At 54.2% G+C, this 16,968-nt stretch overlaps 1 protein-coding gene across 3 annotated transcripts; it reads left to right on the top strand.

Annotated features, from left to right (window-relative positions):
• The first annotated feature begins 3,429 nt into the window (after positions 1 to 3,429).
• ZNF135 (zinc finger protein 135) lies at positions 3,430 to 13,161 on the top strand. Of its 3 annotated transcripts, none has more exons than XM_059152300.1 (4): positions 3,430 to 3,681; positions 4,981 to 5,065; positions 7,739 to 7,865; positions 10,668 to 13,161. In XM_059152300.1, exons 2-4 carry the CDS (start codon positions 5,033 to 5,035, stop codon positions 12,395 to 12,397), a joined length of 1,890 nt encoding a protein of 629 aa, XP_059008283.1. In that variant the 5' UTR covers positions 3,430 to 3,681; positions 4,981 to 5,032; the 3' UTR covers positions 12,398 to 13,161. The 3 variants fall into 3 exon arrangements, with proteins under 3 accessions (XP_059008283.1, XP_059008282.1, XP_059008284.1); XM_059152299.1 differs by lacking the exon at positions 3,430 to 3,681 and adding an exon at positions 3,843 to 4,392; XM_059152301.1 differs by lacking the exons at positions 3,430 to 3,681; positions 4,981 to 5,065 and having other exon boundaries at positions 7,857 to 7,865; positions 10,668 to 10,766; positions 10,949 to 13,161.
• The last annotated feature ends 3,807 nt before the right edge of the window (positions 13,162 to 16,968 follow it).

Raw genomic sequence — 16,968 nt, 5'->3', positions numbered from 1 at the left:
TGGGTTGGAGCAGAACTGTATGAGAGAGTGGGAGCCACTGCCCACTAGATGTCAGTCAGACCCCTCACTGCCATGGGCCCCAACCATCCTCATGCTAACAGCTCTGAAGATGGGGTTCTAGGAAGATACTGCCAGGGCATCCCACAGACCAACTGCCCTCCAGAGACATCTGCCTGGTGTCCCTCAGCCCTTCAACTGAGCTTGTCGAAAGACAAGCTTGATCGAAAGAAAACCAACTGCTTCCCCTAGGCCATCCCTCCACCCTCCAAGGACTAAGGATCGCCCTGTTCTCTTTTCTCCTCTGCACTTAACTGCCCCAGCCTCCCTTTCTTCTGTCTTCTTTTCTGCATCTTTGGATGTCTGCAGCTGACTCTAAGCAAACTCTGCCTCCAGCCCATTCCCCTCAATCCCATCCAATACCAGCAGCCGGCAGGATCCCTCTGAAATAGACACACTGAGATGACATAAAGCCCAGCTGACCAGTTCCCTCAAATCCCTTCCTGCTTCAGTAGCCCCCAGCAGTGGGGTGTTATAGGCTGGCCTCCTGCACCCACACCCACTCTGTTCCCATCTGTCTCCACAGCGAATGCCATGCTGGGCCTCCTCACCTCGAGGGCTGCCTGCTCTGCCCAGAACTGTCTTCACTGCAGCACTGTACTAGTGCCCGGTACAGAGCAGCCCTCAGAGAGTGAGAATGGACGAATGGTCATCAGAGGAGGAAGTGGGCTGTAGCCACTGCCAAGACGCCACTGCAGGGCCACAGTGATCAGCCAAGGAAGCCTTACTTGGACCTCTGAAGAGATGGGGTGACAGCACCATGGAAGGCCACCATCAACGCTCTCTGTCTTGGCTGACACAGGCATGGATGTGGCCCAGGATCTTGGGCCTAGACAGTCACTCCTCAGAATCCCGATTGACCAAAGCAGCCAAATTGAGTTAATTACTCAGACTGCCTAGTCCCAAGATGCTGCTTAAGCTGTAGTGAGATAGAGTACCAGCCCCCTCTTCCCTTTTTGCTCACTCCATGCACCCTTGGCTCACCCTGTGCCTTCGTCTGCCAGTGTTCCCTGCAAGATGCCAACAGCTTCCCATTGGGACACCTCCCAGCCTCCTTGTCTGTCCTCCAGCACTTTGTTACAGAGCATCTGCTGGGCCAGGTACTGGGTGCAGTCCAAGTCCTCATCATCTCATGCTCCAGAACCAGAGGCAAACAGACCACCCTCCTCCCCACCACAGCCAGGGCCTCTGCGAGCAGAGACCTGGGTACTGCTAGGTTTAGAGTCTCCCAAAATGATTTTTTTTTAAAGGATAAAATATATACACAAGGCACACTGTAATATATTTAAATGTATATATTGAACAACTTAACAAAAAGAGTGTAATGAAGTCGTGCTATCCGTGACTTGATTATAGAATTCCTTGAAACCTACACTGATTCCTGATGCAACTGCTCCTGGTGCAATCCTGTCACAGCCAGGTGGTGACCGCTGTGGTTTGAGGAAGCTGACATTGGCATGAGTGGGCCCCAGCCACTGGCTACAACATGGTCTGGAGGGGTGAAGGCCACACAGAGCTAGCCTTCAGATCATCTTCTTTAATTGACAGTGGTTTTGAACTCTTTGAATTTCCTATGAATCGAGATTTCACACACAAATACGAATCTTTGGCTCCTTTTGAGAAGTACAGCCCTAGTGCACCAGGCTTACCTGTCCGCATGGCACCTACTTGGTCGAGACCATCAGCTCCCATCTGTTTACAGCCTAGCCCCTGCAGGCATTGGAGTTTGTGAAAGCTGTTTGGAAAAAAACAACAATTAGGAGGCTAGGGGAAGATAACAGAGGGGCAAGCCCCAAGGGAGCTGGCCAGGGCAACCTGGCTCAATATTAGGGCTGGGGTATGTCCCCATGAGCATGCAAGTCTGTGTGGCACCTTCAAAAGCTTGTTACCAGGACTCGGCCCAGACCTGAGGAAAAGATTTCATCATAAATGTGTACATGCCTTCTGATACAGTTAAGGGAAAGTAAAGGGAAGCGTACACATTCCGTGGAAGAAGAAACTAAAAGTAAACAATTATCTTTTTCACATTTTGGTTTGCAGGTGAGAGAACTGATAATTGACATTTTATGTATATTTTAAAGACTTCATACTGTGGTATAGAGAAGGTGGGCTTTCCGTATGACAATCACAAATGTGAGCCTTTATAGTCTATGAATGTACAAGACACTTTAAAGAAAAGCTTGTCGTTGCCTTGTTTACATCAGTGCACTCTGTGTTTGAGCCATCTGTACTTTTCTGTAACAACCAGTGTTGTAGGGCTTATGAAATTTAAAGTCTTTTACTCATGTGAGAACCAGCCTAATCTTTTCAAGTGTCTTTATGTGTAAAGAAAAGGTTTCTAGCTAGGTTTTTCCCCAATGTGAGAACTCCTACTGTCTCTCTGCTGTTTTCAGAGTCAGAGTCGTTACAAATTGTTGTGCCAGACAAAGAAAAAACGCCCGCGTCTTGACACGTTTTCTCAGCTTCAGATCCAGCACGCCAGCCCTGGCTGGAATCAGTCTTTCTCAGCGGGCAAGTGCCCAGGCTCAGCCTCGGGCAGTCATGTCCGCTCGCGGCCCCACGGCCCGATCGCGCATCAGCGAAAGGAAGTCTGGCTCGTGGGGCTGAACGGCCACGGCGCACACCCCGTCCACTGGCGCCTGGCCCACTGCTGGCTGCCATCCTCGGGGCCCGGCGCCCGGCCGGCCCTGGTCCCACCAGCTTCGGATTCCGTCAGTGCGGACACACGAGCTCTGGACACTGCGTTGCTGCTCAAAGGCACACGTGACAGTGACGAAGAGCAGTTTAAACACGCATCCCTGGAGCCCGCGAGGGGGGTCGGTGGCAAGTGTCGACGGCTCGCACGTGTATCGGGTCGTGGTGAGTGTCTCTGTTTCAACTTGGGTGTGTGTCATTTTGTGTCTCGCATTTCCCGCTGTTTCCGGATACTCCAGTTTGTCGGACAACAATAAAGTTTACGGCACAGTGTCCACCGTGAACGCCGCACGTCGCTGCTCCCAGAGAACTCACCTCCCTCACTAGCCCTGCGCCCGCCGCCTCAGCCCGGCCGCGTCCTCCCGGCGGAGAGGGCCCCTCGGCGTCTTCCCACGGCCTCTGCTCCGCGTCCTCCCTCACCCCCTGACCACTCTACGCTAGTCCCCGGCCAGGGGCCGCGGTACGAGCGCGGGGGCGACGTCCGCGGGGCCCACCACACAGTCCGCGGGAACCGGGCACTTCCGACGGCGCCTCAAGCACCAGCGTCAAAACTCCAACTCTGCGCGACTGGACGGCCGGGGCGGAGGCGCTCGGGCCCTTGAGTGGACCTCTGGGAGTTGTAGTTCGGCGCCCGCCTGCGCAGGCGCAGTCCCGGTCAACGGCGGGCGTGGCCTTCGTCCCCGGTTATCAGACAAGGGAATGCGTCGTGGGAGGGTTTTAGGGCGGGTCGGCGAGGCTAAGGCCGGCGTGGGTCCTCGAGGCCGAGCTCGTACTGCGAGCGCGGTAGCCACGGCTCCGGACTCGGGCGAGGCGAGCACGGAAACGGCCGGAAGTGCGCGCGCCGCCCTCTGGGAGATGTAGTTGGGCACCCGCCTGCGCAAGCTCAGACCCGGCCGGTGACGGCGCGGCCTTTGTCCTGCGGTCCAGCTGGTAAGTGAGGCTGGGGTGGCCGGAACGGGAGAGGCCGAGACCGGAGGAGATCCGGGGTCTTCCCGCGAGCGCCTGTGGAGAGTCCCTTTTCCTGCTTTCAGCCCGGGGCCGGTCGCCTCAGGGGCGGTGGGGGCGGGGCCGAGTGGGGGTGTCCCCGGGTCTGAGAGTAGGAGTTGGGGTCAGTGTGGGGCCCTGGCTTTGGCCAAAGGGGTGGGAGCCACCGGCTACGGGCGTCACGGTCAGAGTGACCAGCTAGTCTGACCCTTCAGAGACGCGCCACCTGACCTGCAGCCTTCCCCTGCTTCGGTGGGACGTCCGGGGTTTGGAGGGTGGGGAGGGCCGAGGCCCCCTGCGAAGTCGTCCCTGCAGCGTCACCTTAGTGAGCAGCCGGCTTCTCTGGATGATGGTGAGGGAGTCCAAGAGCACACACTTTACTCCCAGCCGCCGGGGACCCAGGAAGCGGGCTCATGTTAAAGTCTTACTGAGTACCATCCAGGCTCCGTCATTAATTCATCAAGCACATGTTTAGATGTCCTGGGTGCCAGGCCCCACCCTATACCCCAGAGCCCCCAGGGGAATCAGGGAGATGGTAAGAAACCTGTCAACACATCACTGAACGGGAGAACTCCCATCTTGGAAACTGCTGTGGAGACAACGGGGCACAGACGGGATGGGCCGGAATCAGGGGAGCACAGGAAGCGTCAAGGGGAGGTAGAGCCACAAGGGAAATGCATACAACCTTGGGCCCGAATCAGGGGCACTCAGGGAGGAGGTGTGGGTACTCTGGAGATGCTCACTGAAGTAAGAGGCTTTTCCTGCTGCACTGACTGCCTTCATGTTTATCCTGCTGCGTACCATGCTCCATCTTCAGCCCTTGCCACACCTTAATTCCTATAATGTCTGTGCTGGCTCACCACTCTGATTTTATGAGTTGGAGAAACTGAGGTAAACAGTACCCAAAGACCCCCTATCTAGCTTTCTGTCATAGTAACAGAAATATCAAACATTTGGGCAACTGGGGGTGTGCCCTTTGCTAGCCATGGCCCTCAGTTTTCCTATTTGTGAAATGGGGTAGGAGAATTCAAGGTAGTCTGTCAGCAATGCCTGGAGTAGCACTGGGCACACAGTAGGTGCTTGGAGAATGCCAGGCTGAGGTTTTGCTGCAGTTGAGTTTGGCCTGGGCACAGGACTCCGGGCTCTAGCAGCCACAGCCCCTCCTACTTGCATGCACATCCTGGGGTGCGTGGTTCTGATCACCACAGGCACTTGCCCAGTCTCTTGCATCCCCTTCCCCACCAGAACTGCCTGCAGAGGAACTGGCTGTTTCTGGAAGAAGCCAGAGAAGGAGGGAATGACCGCTGGGCTCGTTGCTGCTGGGGCCCCGGTGAGTATACCACCACCCTCCCACTCAGGCCTCCCAGGCCTGGCCTCACACCCCCATCAGACTCATTCTGCTCTCAGGGCCTTTGCCCTTACTCTGCCCCCACCAGGAATGTGCCCAGCCAGCTCCATCTTCCCCCAGATCTCCCACCTCACCACCTCCGAGAGGATCTCCCTGAGTCTTTACCTGCCCTGTTCTATCCTGGAAGACAGTGCTAGTCCATTCCACTGATGTGTCGAGCACTTTCCTGACACAGGGTTCCGGTGTACTCCCAGCTCGCTCACTCCACTCAGTCCCCTTGGTAACCTGCCATTGACTAGGTGCCCTTCTAGGCATTGTTGTAGGAATTGCAGGTGCAGGAACAGACAAGCAAAAAATTACCATCCCTATGGGGCTTACAGTTCCTATGAGGAATGTAAATGTGCCACATGTTGTGCAAGAAAATGAGGCCCAGAAGAAGATGGCTTGGGCCCCAGGCATTACCCAGTATAGCCCAGAAGATTTCCCTGAGGAAGTGATCCCCAGAGACCTGCAAGGGGGCTGGGAGTGAGATCAAGGGCCCACAGGAAGAATGTTCCAGGCTGGGGAATACCATGAGTAAAGGCCTGAAGATGGAACCATGCCAGGCACTTTCCATAAGGGCCAGGTACATATATGTAACTGGAGAACTGAGAACAAGGTTTTCTAGGCCAGCTGTTGGGGGGCCTGAGGCTTAGGGCCTTGGGAACCAGTTCTGACCATCTTTGCCGTGTGCAAAGACCCAGAACACAGTAGGCGCTCAGTGAATGGGTAGAAATACGCCAAAGCCTGTGGTCAGTGCTGGACACACGGTAGGTGCACCGCATCCTACACCCACATCAGCCCCAGGAGGCTGCAATAAGGAAACCAGGACACAGAAGCACGTCCCAGCCCTGAGGCCACACAGCTGGGAGTGGCCAAGCCAGGCCTGAGCTCAGGACACTTGGGCCCAGCTCAGACCACGTGCCCTCATAAATGTCCCCAGCGCTCAGCACACATCCCAGTGCCTTTGTGGCTCTTGCAGACCTCTGCATGACCATTCCCGCAGCGCCCCTCCCGGCCTCCCATTTTTTCCGGCAGCTCCCAGACTCTGCGACTAGAGCAAGAGCACCCTGTGGCTAGGGGAGTGTCTGTTGTTACCTGGCCTCTGCAGTGCCCAGAACAGGGACCCACGCTCACTGGGACTCTACAGAGAACCACTAAGACCTACTAAGTGGGGAAAATGTAGCAGAAATGGGGAAATTGGGGACGCCTGGGTGGCTCAGTTGGTTGGACGACTGCCTTCGACTCAGGTCATGATCCTGGAGTCCCAGGATCGAGTCCCGCATCGGACTCCCAGCTCCATGGGGAGTCTGCTTCTCTCTCTGACCTTCTCCTCATTCATGCTCTCTGTCACTGTCTCTCTCTCAAGTAAGTAAATAAAATCTTTAAAAAAAAAAAAAAAAAAAAAAAGAAATGGGGAAATTGGTCAAAGAAAATCAACCCTGCCCCGAGCCTCCAGCACACCGGCCTGAATGGGGGCTTACGCAGGTAAAGCACCCATTCTGTGCGGGGCCTGGCACACACATCACGGGAATCTCTTTATGCCTCCCAGCAGCCTCCTTGGGGAATTCTCACTAAATCACAGACGAGGGCAGGGAGGTGCAGGGTGGACCTGGGGCTGGAGTTTGAAGCCCCATCCGTCTCAGGCCGAGTCTGGACAGCACCACCCCCAGATGCCTAGTTCACACCGTCTGCTGCCCCACATCTCCCCGCCTCTGGTGGGAGGAATGTTAGCAGAGGCAGATGCTGCTTGCTGGGCCAGGATCTAGTATTTGGACACCCTGTCTGTGTCCCTCACTCGGGGCAGTGACACCCAGTGTCAGGGTGAGCCGTGGACTTTGCCTCTGCCCCCACCCCCCCGCCCCAGCCATCCACAGCACTTGATTTGGTGAGAAGAAACTGCCTTTGTGGGGGATGGCTGCCCCCCTGCCCCTCACGTGCCTTTGAGAAAATCATGAATTCCCAACCCAATCCCGGAAGAAATTGGCCTTGTGTAGGAATTTCAGAAAACATACACAAGTGTGGTGGTGACGAGGATCACCCGAGGAGCCACCATTAGGCTTTCTCTTTGGGGATTGTGTTTTTACCCCAATATGTAAATGTCCAAAATTAGACTAAGAAATGGTTTCCAGGGGTCCCATCACTGGACACCCCTCCCATCTGGGTTCACTCCCTTGTTCTTCCCACCACTCCACTGGCTCCTTTCTTTCTCCCCACTTTGCATTCAGGTATTTGTTTGTGGGCAGTGTAGACTGACAGGAATCTGCAGCTTGGTGACTGCAGCTGTGGACACCAGGGGACATTCTACCTGACTCGTGGGAGGTTTTCAGCCTCCCGGGGCTGCTTTGTGCCCCTTCCTCGGTCACAGCCATGATGGCATTTCAGGGGTCTTGTGTTTGCATGACTTGGGTGTGTCCTCTTATATCCTAAGACCCCCTTTTCTCCAGCAGAGCCCCCAGACACACACACCCCCAGGAAAACGTGGTCCAAATTCTCAGACCTGAGAAAACCCCTCCCCCACTCATCTTGGCTGTCCCTGTCTGCCAGCTGCTCCCACTAACAGCCATCGCCGGGGTTGGCCTGGGTAAGAACACCTGTGTGTGACATTTGTTTCAGGAGCAAGTGACCTTTGAGGACGTGGTCGTGGACTTCACCCGGGAGGAGTGGGGGCAGCTGGAGCCTGCTCAGAGGACCCTGTACCTCGATGTGATGCTGGAGACCTTCAGGCTCCTGGTCTCCGTGGGTAAGGCCACACTTGAACACCCGATGGTCTGCGCCCAGCACAGACTCTAATTCTCCTGGTTTAACAGTTGGGGTAGGTCTAGGCCTTAAAAACAAATGCCTAGGAGTAGTTTGGGGTTTTAGAGACCTGATGTTTGGTTTCAAGTTACAGATCCCACCTGAAAATGCCAGGAGCCAAAAATCATGGGTTAAGAGGGCCCTAGTGGGTCCCATGACTGCAGAATCCCAGGGTAGACCTGAGTCTTCCTGTGGTCTCTCAGGAGCCCTCTCCCTTCATACCTCCTCCATCTGGGTCCAGGGCCAAGTCTTGCCAGTGCGTTACCTTCTGCCTCCATTCGCAGATGGGCCCCCTAGAGGTGATGGGAGCTGCCATAGTACCTCATCTGTGTCTTGTCCTGGGCCCCCTTGGAAGGCCCGTGGGTCGTCTTGTGTGGCAGCCAAGTCCCCTCCACACTGGTCCTTGTTGCTAGCTGTTGGTCGGGGGAGCAGCAGAGCTCTGACTGGCTGGAGCTGGGTCACACAGCCCTCTGCCCAGAGCCAGGGTTGGGTCCGTACAGGGCCAGGAATCGGGGCCTCTACCACAGCTGTGGCCTTTGGGGCCTGCAGCCAAGTGGGTCGCGGAGGAAGGAAGGTGGATTGGACAGAAGGATGAGAAGGGTCCTGGAATACCAGCGCATACTCATGGATCCTCCCCATTGAGCAGAATGCTGGCTCCCCAGGCCGAATGTCATTTCCCCGCTGGAGCAGGAGGAGCTATGGGTGGCAGATGCAGGGGTTCCCCAGCATGTGTGCCCAGGTGAGGGGAGAGCCCTGCAGGGCTGGGAGGAGCCCATTCAGCCCCGTGGCACTCTCTTTCCATATCTGCCCTCGAATTCTTCAGAGCGAACTGATGACTCAGTCTTCGGTAAACGTGCACCAAGGACCTGTTCTCCTGTGAGTGAGGCCTTCAGTGAGCCAACATCCTTGGTGAGGGAAGGGGTACGCAGTAAGCAGGTAGAATCATAGCTGCACAAGATACTTACGGTGTATGATGAATACTGAGGCTGGGCGCGAGGCGCCCTCCCCCCCGCCCTAGGTTGTGAGGAGGACCTGAGCAGAGAGGAGGCTAGCCTCTCCAGGGAGGTGATGTGTGAGCTGAAGCCCGAGTCATGAGAACAGTGCCACCTCGAGAAGGCTGGGAGAACAGAATTCCAGGCGGAAGGACCAGCAAGTGCAAAGGCACTGGGGTGGGGCAGCAGCCTGCTCTTTCTCTGTAACAAACCCTCTCACCTCAGAGATTTAAACCACAGAATCTTTAACGACTCACCTGACTGTGGGTTGGTAGATCCCATCTGGGCACTTCTGCATGTCTGTGCAGTCTGTGTTCTTGGTACATCTTACTCAGCTCCTGCGACCAGTACCAGCTCTGTAGGAAGTGGAGCTTTCCCGCACTGGTGTCAGGCCCTGACCTAGTTTAAGCAGCAGCCTGTCACCAGGGCCCAGGAAGAATGGCCAGTGTGTAGGAGGAGTCACAACCACGTCTCTATAGTTTCAGGAGCAAGCAGCCCTTGTCTAGGACATTCGCTTTCTGTGGGTGTTGTAATGAATTGCCAGCAGCTTAGTGGCTTAAAGCAGCAGGAATTGTCTCCCAGTTCCAGTGTTGGTGTTGGTGCTGCAGTCCAGGGGCAGCAGGCAGCATTCCTCCTGAGGAGCCTGCGAGAACCCATGTCCTTTCTCCTTCCGGCTCCCAGACGTGCCCGCATTCCTTGACCCACAGCCTCATCCATCCTCTCAGTGAGCACAGCTCTGAGGTATTCTCCCTTCACTCTGGTCTTCTTCCGTCACTCCCGTCACTCTGGCCCTCCCATGTCCCTCACTCACAGATCAGAACACTTGTGACCGCTTCCTCACTGGTTCCAGGAATTAGAATGTGGCCGTATTGGGGACCACTGTTTTGCCAGCCACATGTGGCTTGAGCTCTTTTTTTTTTTTTCCTGAACACTTCATCAGAGTGTGATGTAAATGGCAGGTTGCCCCCTCACACGTTTAAGCCAGTCCAGTGCTGAGCTGGGGACGCCAGGCTGAGGCTGTGGCTGTGCAGGGCACCCTGGGTACCAGGCCAGAAGGCAGTCCTGCCAGGAAGGGGGAGGAGGGGATGCATTCGTTTGTTCATTCAGCATGTCTGCTGGCCTCTGCCGTGGGTGGTGGTGCAGTGGTGACCAAGGTGGACAGAAGCCGTGCCCTTGGGGGCTCCCAGTGGCTGAAACAGACCCAACAGACGAGATCCAAGTCCTCTTGCTCACCTCCGGTCACTTATCCCTGCCTCTGGCCGTACACACGTCAGCCGGCTCCAGTCTGAGGAGCTGGTGGTTTCTCTAGATCTGGCCGAGCTGGAGCAGCAGCGTCAGGGCTGCGCCGGCTGGTCCTTCACCGGTGAGAGGCAGGTCTTCCTCCATTGGCGCCTGGCACTCAGGGGCGGCTTTCGCCAGGGCCTGGCCATTGCTCAGCCCCTTCCAGCCTGGGGCTTCTGCTGACAGCTTCCCCGGATGCTTGCCTGGATGCTCGCTGTCTGCCCTGCATCCTCTCCGTGCCCTCATTCTCCGCGTTCCCCTTGCCAAATGCCCCGTCTCTGACGATTCCCCGTGCCTTTTTCCCTGCTCCTGTTCCTCCTCTGATCTGCGAAGCTGTATTTTTAAGTGGTCGAAGCCACTGGTGCCTTCAGCCTTTCCAAACCACCAGTTTTAGTCTTTAGCCACCCGCCCATTGCAAATTCTTCCCCCCCCAAACTGGAATTAAGGGGCATCTCCATTTTTGTTTCTTTCAGACCTGGAAACTAGACCCAAAACCAGACTGTCCTCTCCAAAGCAGGACATCACGGAAGAAAGAAGCAGCAGTGACCTGGTGGAAAGGTTCCTGTGGGAAGGTCTGTGGGATGCCGAGGGTGACAATGCCGAGGGCCACTGGGGACAGAGTCACGAGAGCCAAGACAGCCGCATGGTGCAGGCAGCCTTCACGCCTGTGAGGACCCCCATGCAGCAGCAGCAGCAGCAGCAGGGGAATGGGTTCGGGGAAAATTTGATTCTAAGCCCCCGTCTCCCACCTCAGGCGATGACTCCTGAAAGGCAAGGCCTCCACATGCTGGGGACACGCGTGAAGAGGGGGAAGCCAGACCCAGGGTTCAATGCTCAACCAAAAACCTATACAAAGGAGAAGGCCTACAAGTGCCAGGCCTGTGGAAAGGCATTTAGTCACAGCTCAGCTCTTATCGAGCACCACCGAACACACACAGGAGAGAGGCCCTACGAGTGTCACGAGTGCGGAAAGGGCTTCCGCAACAGCTCAGCGCTTACCAAGCACCAGAGAATCCACACAGGCGAGAAGCCTTACAAGTGCACTCAGTGTGGGAAGACCTTCAACCAGATCGCCCCGCTGATCCAGCACCAGAGGACACATACTGGGGAGAAGCCCTACGAGTGCGGCGAGTGCGGCAAGGCCTTCAGCTTCAGGTCCTCCTTCAGCCAGCACGAGCGCACGCACACGGGCGAGAAGCCCTATGAGTGCGGCCAGTGCGGCAAGGCCTTCCGCCAGAGCATTCACCTCACGCAGCACCTGCGCATCCACACAGGCGAGAAGCCCTACGCGTGCGGCGACTGCGGCAAGGCCTTCAGCCACAGCTCATCACTAACCAAGCACCAACGCATCCACACGGGCGAGAAGCCGTACGAATGTCGCGCGTGTGGCAAGGCCTTCACACAGATCACACCGCTGATCCAGCACCAGCGCACGCACACCGGCGAGAAGCCGTACGAGTGTGATGAGTGCGGCAAGGCCTTCAGCCAGAGCACGCTCCTCACTGAGCACCGGCGCATCCACACGGGCGAGAAGCCGTACGGGTGCAACGAGTGTGGCAAGACCTTCAGCCACAGCTCGTCGCTTAGCCAGCACGAGCGCACGCACACGGGCGAGAAGCCGTACGAGTGCGGCCAGTGCGGGAAGTCCTTCAGGCAGAGCACACACCTCACACAGCACCAGCGCATCCACACAGGTGAGAAGCCGTATGCGTGTGGCGACTGTGGCAAGGCCTTCAGCCACAGCTCATCGCTCACCAAGCACCAGCGCATCCACACGGGCGAGAAGCCATATGAGTGCCGCGCATGTGGCCGCGCCTTCAGCCAGCTCGCGCCGCTCGTGCAGCACCAGCGCGTGCACACAGGCGAGAAGCCATATGAGTGCAGCTCGTGCGGCCGCGCCTTCAGCCAGAGCTCACTGCTCATCGAGCACCAGCGCATCCACACGAAGGAGAAGCCGTACGGGTGCAACGAGTGTGGCAAGTCCTTCAGCCACAGCTCGTCACTCAGCCAACACGAGCGCACGCACACGGGCGAGAAGCCGTACGAGTGCCCACACTGCGGGAAGTCCTTCAGGCAGAGCACACACCTCACGCAGCACCGGCGGATCCACACAGGTGAGAAGCCCTACATGTGTGGGGGCTGTGGCAAGGCCTTCACGCACAGCTCGTCGCTCACCAAGCACCAGAGGACTCACACCGCGTAGGCCCACCTCACACTGGCCAGGATGCTGTAGAGCCCGAAGCCCCAGCTCGTCCCTTCTGGACCTGACCCAGCCGTCCTTGACGGAAACACTGGTACAAGCACACACGAGCCTGGGTGCCCGGTCTGCGGCCTGAACGCCCTCCAACCAAAGGGATGGACATGACTGCGGGAACCCAGAGCTCTAGGTCGCCCATCCCTGGACAGCAGGTTGGAGGCAGAAGGGGAACGTGGAGTTCGTTCGTGTTGAGGGCCTTGTCATGAGTGCCCTCTAATGCCACATCCCAGAAACTACAGGAAAAAGGGGGACAAAATGTAGCCGATCTGGAGATGGCTTCTGTCCAAGGATTCGATATTCCAAACTAGGATTTTCAAAGCATTGAGAAACCCCACAAATGCGTTCTGTATACAGGAACCGGATACACAGAATTTATCATTACTACGTGTGACGTTTTGGGGAGGGGTGCTTATGGATGGTACAGGGTGGCTCTAAGTTCCTCTACAGGACTCACAGGCATTAGAAAACACACATGTTGCTGTTCCACAAAAAAGGAATATTTTTCCTTTGTTAAGCCACCATTTTAGCAACAATAGTGCCTCCACATTGAAACGTTACGTTTTGCAAGGTTTATCTCTGTTGAGAAATGTATGAGTTAATCTCTCAATTGTTGTTCACTGAGTCTTCTTCCTGGTGTTTTAAGAAGCTTTTGTTTCTGTGTTATTTATCTTGAGGGTCCACAGTACTACATTAAATCCTGAATCCGCTCACAGCAGTCTGACAACCACGACCCTTGAATGGTGACTTGCCATCCTCATTAGAACCCATACTTAAATTACATTGGCTGGATTTGGTCACCAACCATCAGGGTTCTGTCGGTTGGTTTGATTTTCTTTTTTCTTTTTTTTTTAAAGATTTTATTTATTTGTTTGACAGAGAGAGATCACAAGTAGGCAGAGAGGCGGGCAGAGAGAGAGAGGAGGAAGCAGGCTCCCTGCTGAGCAGAGAGCCCGACGCGGGACTCGATCCCAGGACTCTGAGATCATGACCTGAGCCGAAGGCAGTGGCTTAACCCACTGAGCCACCCAGGCGCCCGGTTGGTTTGATTTTCTGATCACAATGCCGGGATGTAAGTTCCCAGTTAACTTGAAATTTCTCCCCTGGGGGAAAACTATTACGAATAGTCTTCCCATAGTCCCCAGTGTGCTCGTGCAATGCCTCCTCTCCCTTTATCGGACTTCATAAGCTACTTAAGAAAACAGCTGTCTCTGGTAGAAACTATGCAGGCCACATCAGGAACTTTAGCTATTGTCATAGTCCCATTTAAGAAGCAAGAAGAAAGGTGAAATTAATGCCTGTTCCTGTAGATCCCAAATGTCCCCCTTCCAGCGTGCCACTATAAGAGACCACCCATGAGATGTTTTGCTTACTTCTGTATAGGGCACCTTTGAAATCCAGTGTATATTTGACTTTTGAGGCATATGTCAGTTCGTTGTAGCCTCCTTTCCGGTCATTTGCCACAGGGACCCAGCCAGTGGCTGGATGGGACTGGGCGGCTCAGTGGCCTTGGTCCTCCGGTCAGCTGTTTTATCCTCCTCCCTTTTCCTGGGCTTCTCTCCTTGTGTTGTGTCTTGTCCTCAAGGAAACCAGATGTTCTGAGTAGATGCGCTTCTTTAGGTGAATGTAATGACAGGCTCCTACCCCTAAATCTAGTACAGGAAGTGGGTCAGGCACAGTTCACTCTCTAGGGAGATACTTCTCATCGGAGAACACTGCATCTGGGAAAGGTTAAGGCTTCCCAATTTGAGTTCAGGTCAGTAAAAATGAAACCAACCACACTGTTTCGCACTCCTTTGAAAATGGCAGGTGACTGAAACTGAGTCACACAAGCTCTTGTCCCACACAGCCCCAGCTCTCCTGCCCCCACAATAACACACACAGGAATACAGCCCGGAGTTGGGAACCATGGGGAGGTGCCCACAGTATCACTGCCACTCTCCATGGTGAGCGAGATACACGTTTCCTGCCCAGCAGGGCCACACCAGTGGAGGGAACTTGAAGTTACACCAGAGTGTCAGGAAAATGGCAGGGACATGTGCTCCTGACCAGAGGGCCTCATTTACTTGGGAGAGTTGCTGGCATGTCTCAGTTACTGACACAGAAGTTGAAGACCCAACAAGGAAGAATGAGAGGCATGAACACAGACTCAGAAGAGGCCATGCAGTTTCTGCCTCACTCACTGGGACGCTTGTGCTCGGAACCCAGTGACGCCACGTGAGAAGTCTAACCACCACCAGGCCACCGTGAGGTTTCCTCAATGCTTTAAATATTCCAGCTACAGCCAGAAAGGATTTCAGCATCTCATTATTTTATATAGCTTTTCTAAGTTTTAAGTTTTTAAGAAAAATCACCGTGTCTAAAACTTAAGATTCAAGGGATACAAACATCATATTGGTTCTCAGTGTGAATGTGCTGTTTGCTTTCCAAAGCAGTCGCACTGGTTGACACTGGTTTACAAACTCAACCCAGAGCATGATGAAGGCCTGTATTAGTCCATTCAGGCTCCCACAACCGGATACCTTAGGGTGGGTGGCTTTTACCACAGAAACTGATTTTGTCTCAGTTCTGGAGTTGTTCTTTGCTGGAAGTCCAAGACCAAGGTGCTGTCCGGGTTGGTTTCTAGCGAGACCTCTCTTCCCCGTTTGTAGATAGCCGCCTTCTCACTGTGTCCTTGCACATGGCCTTTCTTCTGTGTGCACATGATGAAAGGGTAATCTCTGCTCTTCCTCTTATAAGGATATCGAGGCTGTGGGATTAGGGCCTCATCCCATTCCCTCCCTCCAGGCCCTATCTCCAAATACAGTTACATGGGGGGTTAGGGCTTCAGTGTGTAAGTTTGGGGTGGGAGGCAATTCAGTCTGTAAAAGAGGGTATGTAAGCATTTTCTTCTCATTGAAATTTATTCCCATCTTGCCAGTTTTCCATTTGTGGGATCCGCCCTCCCCGCCCACTCGGAACAGTCATTCTTGGACACCCTGTGGAAACTAGTCAGGAGCTCCATTCCATTCTTCCCACCAGTGCATCTAGGGCTCTCTCTTGCCCTCCAGATACCATGTCCTTTTTTGAGTTATGGCTCAGTGCCCCATGATCTGTACACTTCCCAGCCCTCCCAACTGTGTTGGAGACACTAGGGTCGCCGCCTTGTGCTTTCCATTTTCTCCATCTTTCTCAACGGGCCACATCCCTACCTCTTTGGATGGGAGACCCTTAACACAAACCCAATGCCCCTAATGCCTGAACTAAAGAAGCTTCCTCTGAGATTACCAAGTGGGAACATCTGGCTGTACTTCTGCCTCTCTGTAGAACCAATCATCCATCTGTGTGCTCTACCCTGCCTTGGTCAGGTTGGTGGCGGCAGGGACTAACAAACAAATCCTGATAGCTTTTCTAGGTTTGGTTTTTGTAGTGGTTTGGGAAGAACAATTCTGAAATGATTTTGAGAGGTCTTTTAGAATTTAGCATACTACTAAACATGCTGATTTCAGAGTTTTCACTATTGACATAATATGGGGGAATAACAGAATGTGCATTGAGGTACTGCTGTACATGTGTGTGCGTGCGCACGTACGAACACATACGGGCCTTTGTGTTTGTACCTGTGTGTCCACGTTTCCCAGCTCACTGGAAGATACTCTAGTAGCAATGAATACACCTCAGGTTTGAAGGCACTCAGATTTGGTCTCAGAGCAGCCCCACTAAAGGAACCAGTTCTCTGGAACTGGAAAATGGCTGATTTTAGGGTAGGAATAATTTGGGCTTGGAATAACTTCTTATACTAAAAAGAACCGTGCAAAAAAAACAGGCAAAAAACAGAGGCATGTCACAGGGATGCAGGAGCCTTCTTGAAGAGACTCTCATTGGCCACATCTGGGACAACTTGGGTGCCAAAATAACCAAGGATGGTACTAAGTTATAAAACTTGAAAAAACACGGAGAACACAAGAATCCCTAAATTCATTCTGATTATAAGGACAAATAAATGGAGAGAAGGGAGGGCACTGGCTTGCAGCAGGATGCCCAGGGCTGGGTGGCGAGCCCAGAAGGAGGACTGGTGTTAACCAACAACTCAGAGCACCTGCGTGGCTTGGTGGGTTAAGCCTCTGCCTTTGGCCCAGGTTGTGATCTCGGGGTCCTGGGATTGAGCCCTACATCGGACTCTCTGCTTGGTGGGGGGCCTGCTTCCCTCTCTCTCTGTCTGCTTGTGATCTGTCAAATAAATAAAATCTTCAAAAAAGAAAAAAAAAAGATAACCAACAACTCTGCAACCATCATGGCAAGAACCACTAATGGAAGAGAAACCGGGTGAGGGGGCATTTGGGTGAGAAGCAGTGTATCTCCACTATCTTCACGTGTCTCCCCACAGACTGCTTATTAGCTAAGGGGAAAAGCAACCATAAGTGGACAAACTGGGCACTTTGAGCAAAGGAATCCTCACTGGAGTAGTAACATTGACCCAGGCTCTCCAAAATGTGTGTGGAGGGGGCAGGGGGCATGAAGCACAGGCAAACGGGAAAATG

This window comes from Mustela lutreola, chromosome 16 (assembly GCF_030435805.1).
Source record: "Mustela lutreola isolate mMusLut2 chromosome 16, mMusLut2.pri, whole genome shotgun sequence".
In the NCBI taxonomy this organism is placed as follows: Eukaryota; Metazoa; Chordata; class Mammalia; order Carnivora; family Mustelidae; genus Mustela; species Mustela lutreola.
The sequence above is the reverse complement of the archived record's forward strand: the minus strand, read 5'-3'. Positions and strand labels throughout refer to the sequence as shown.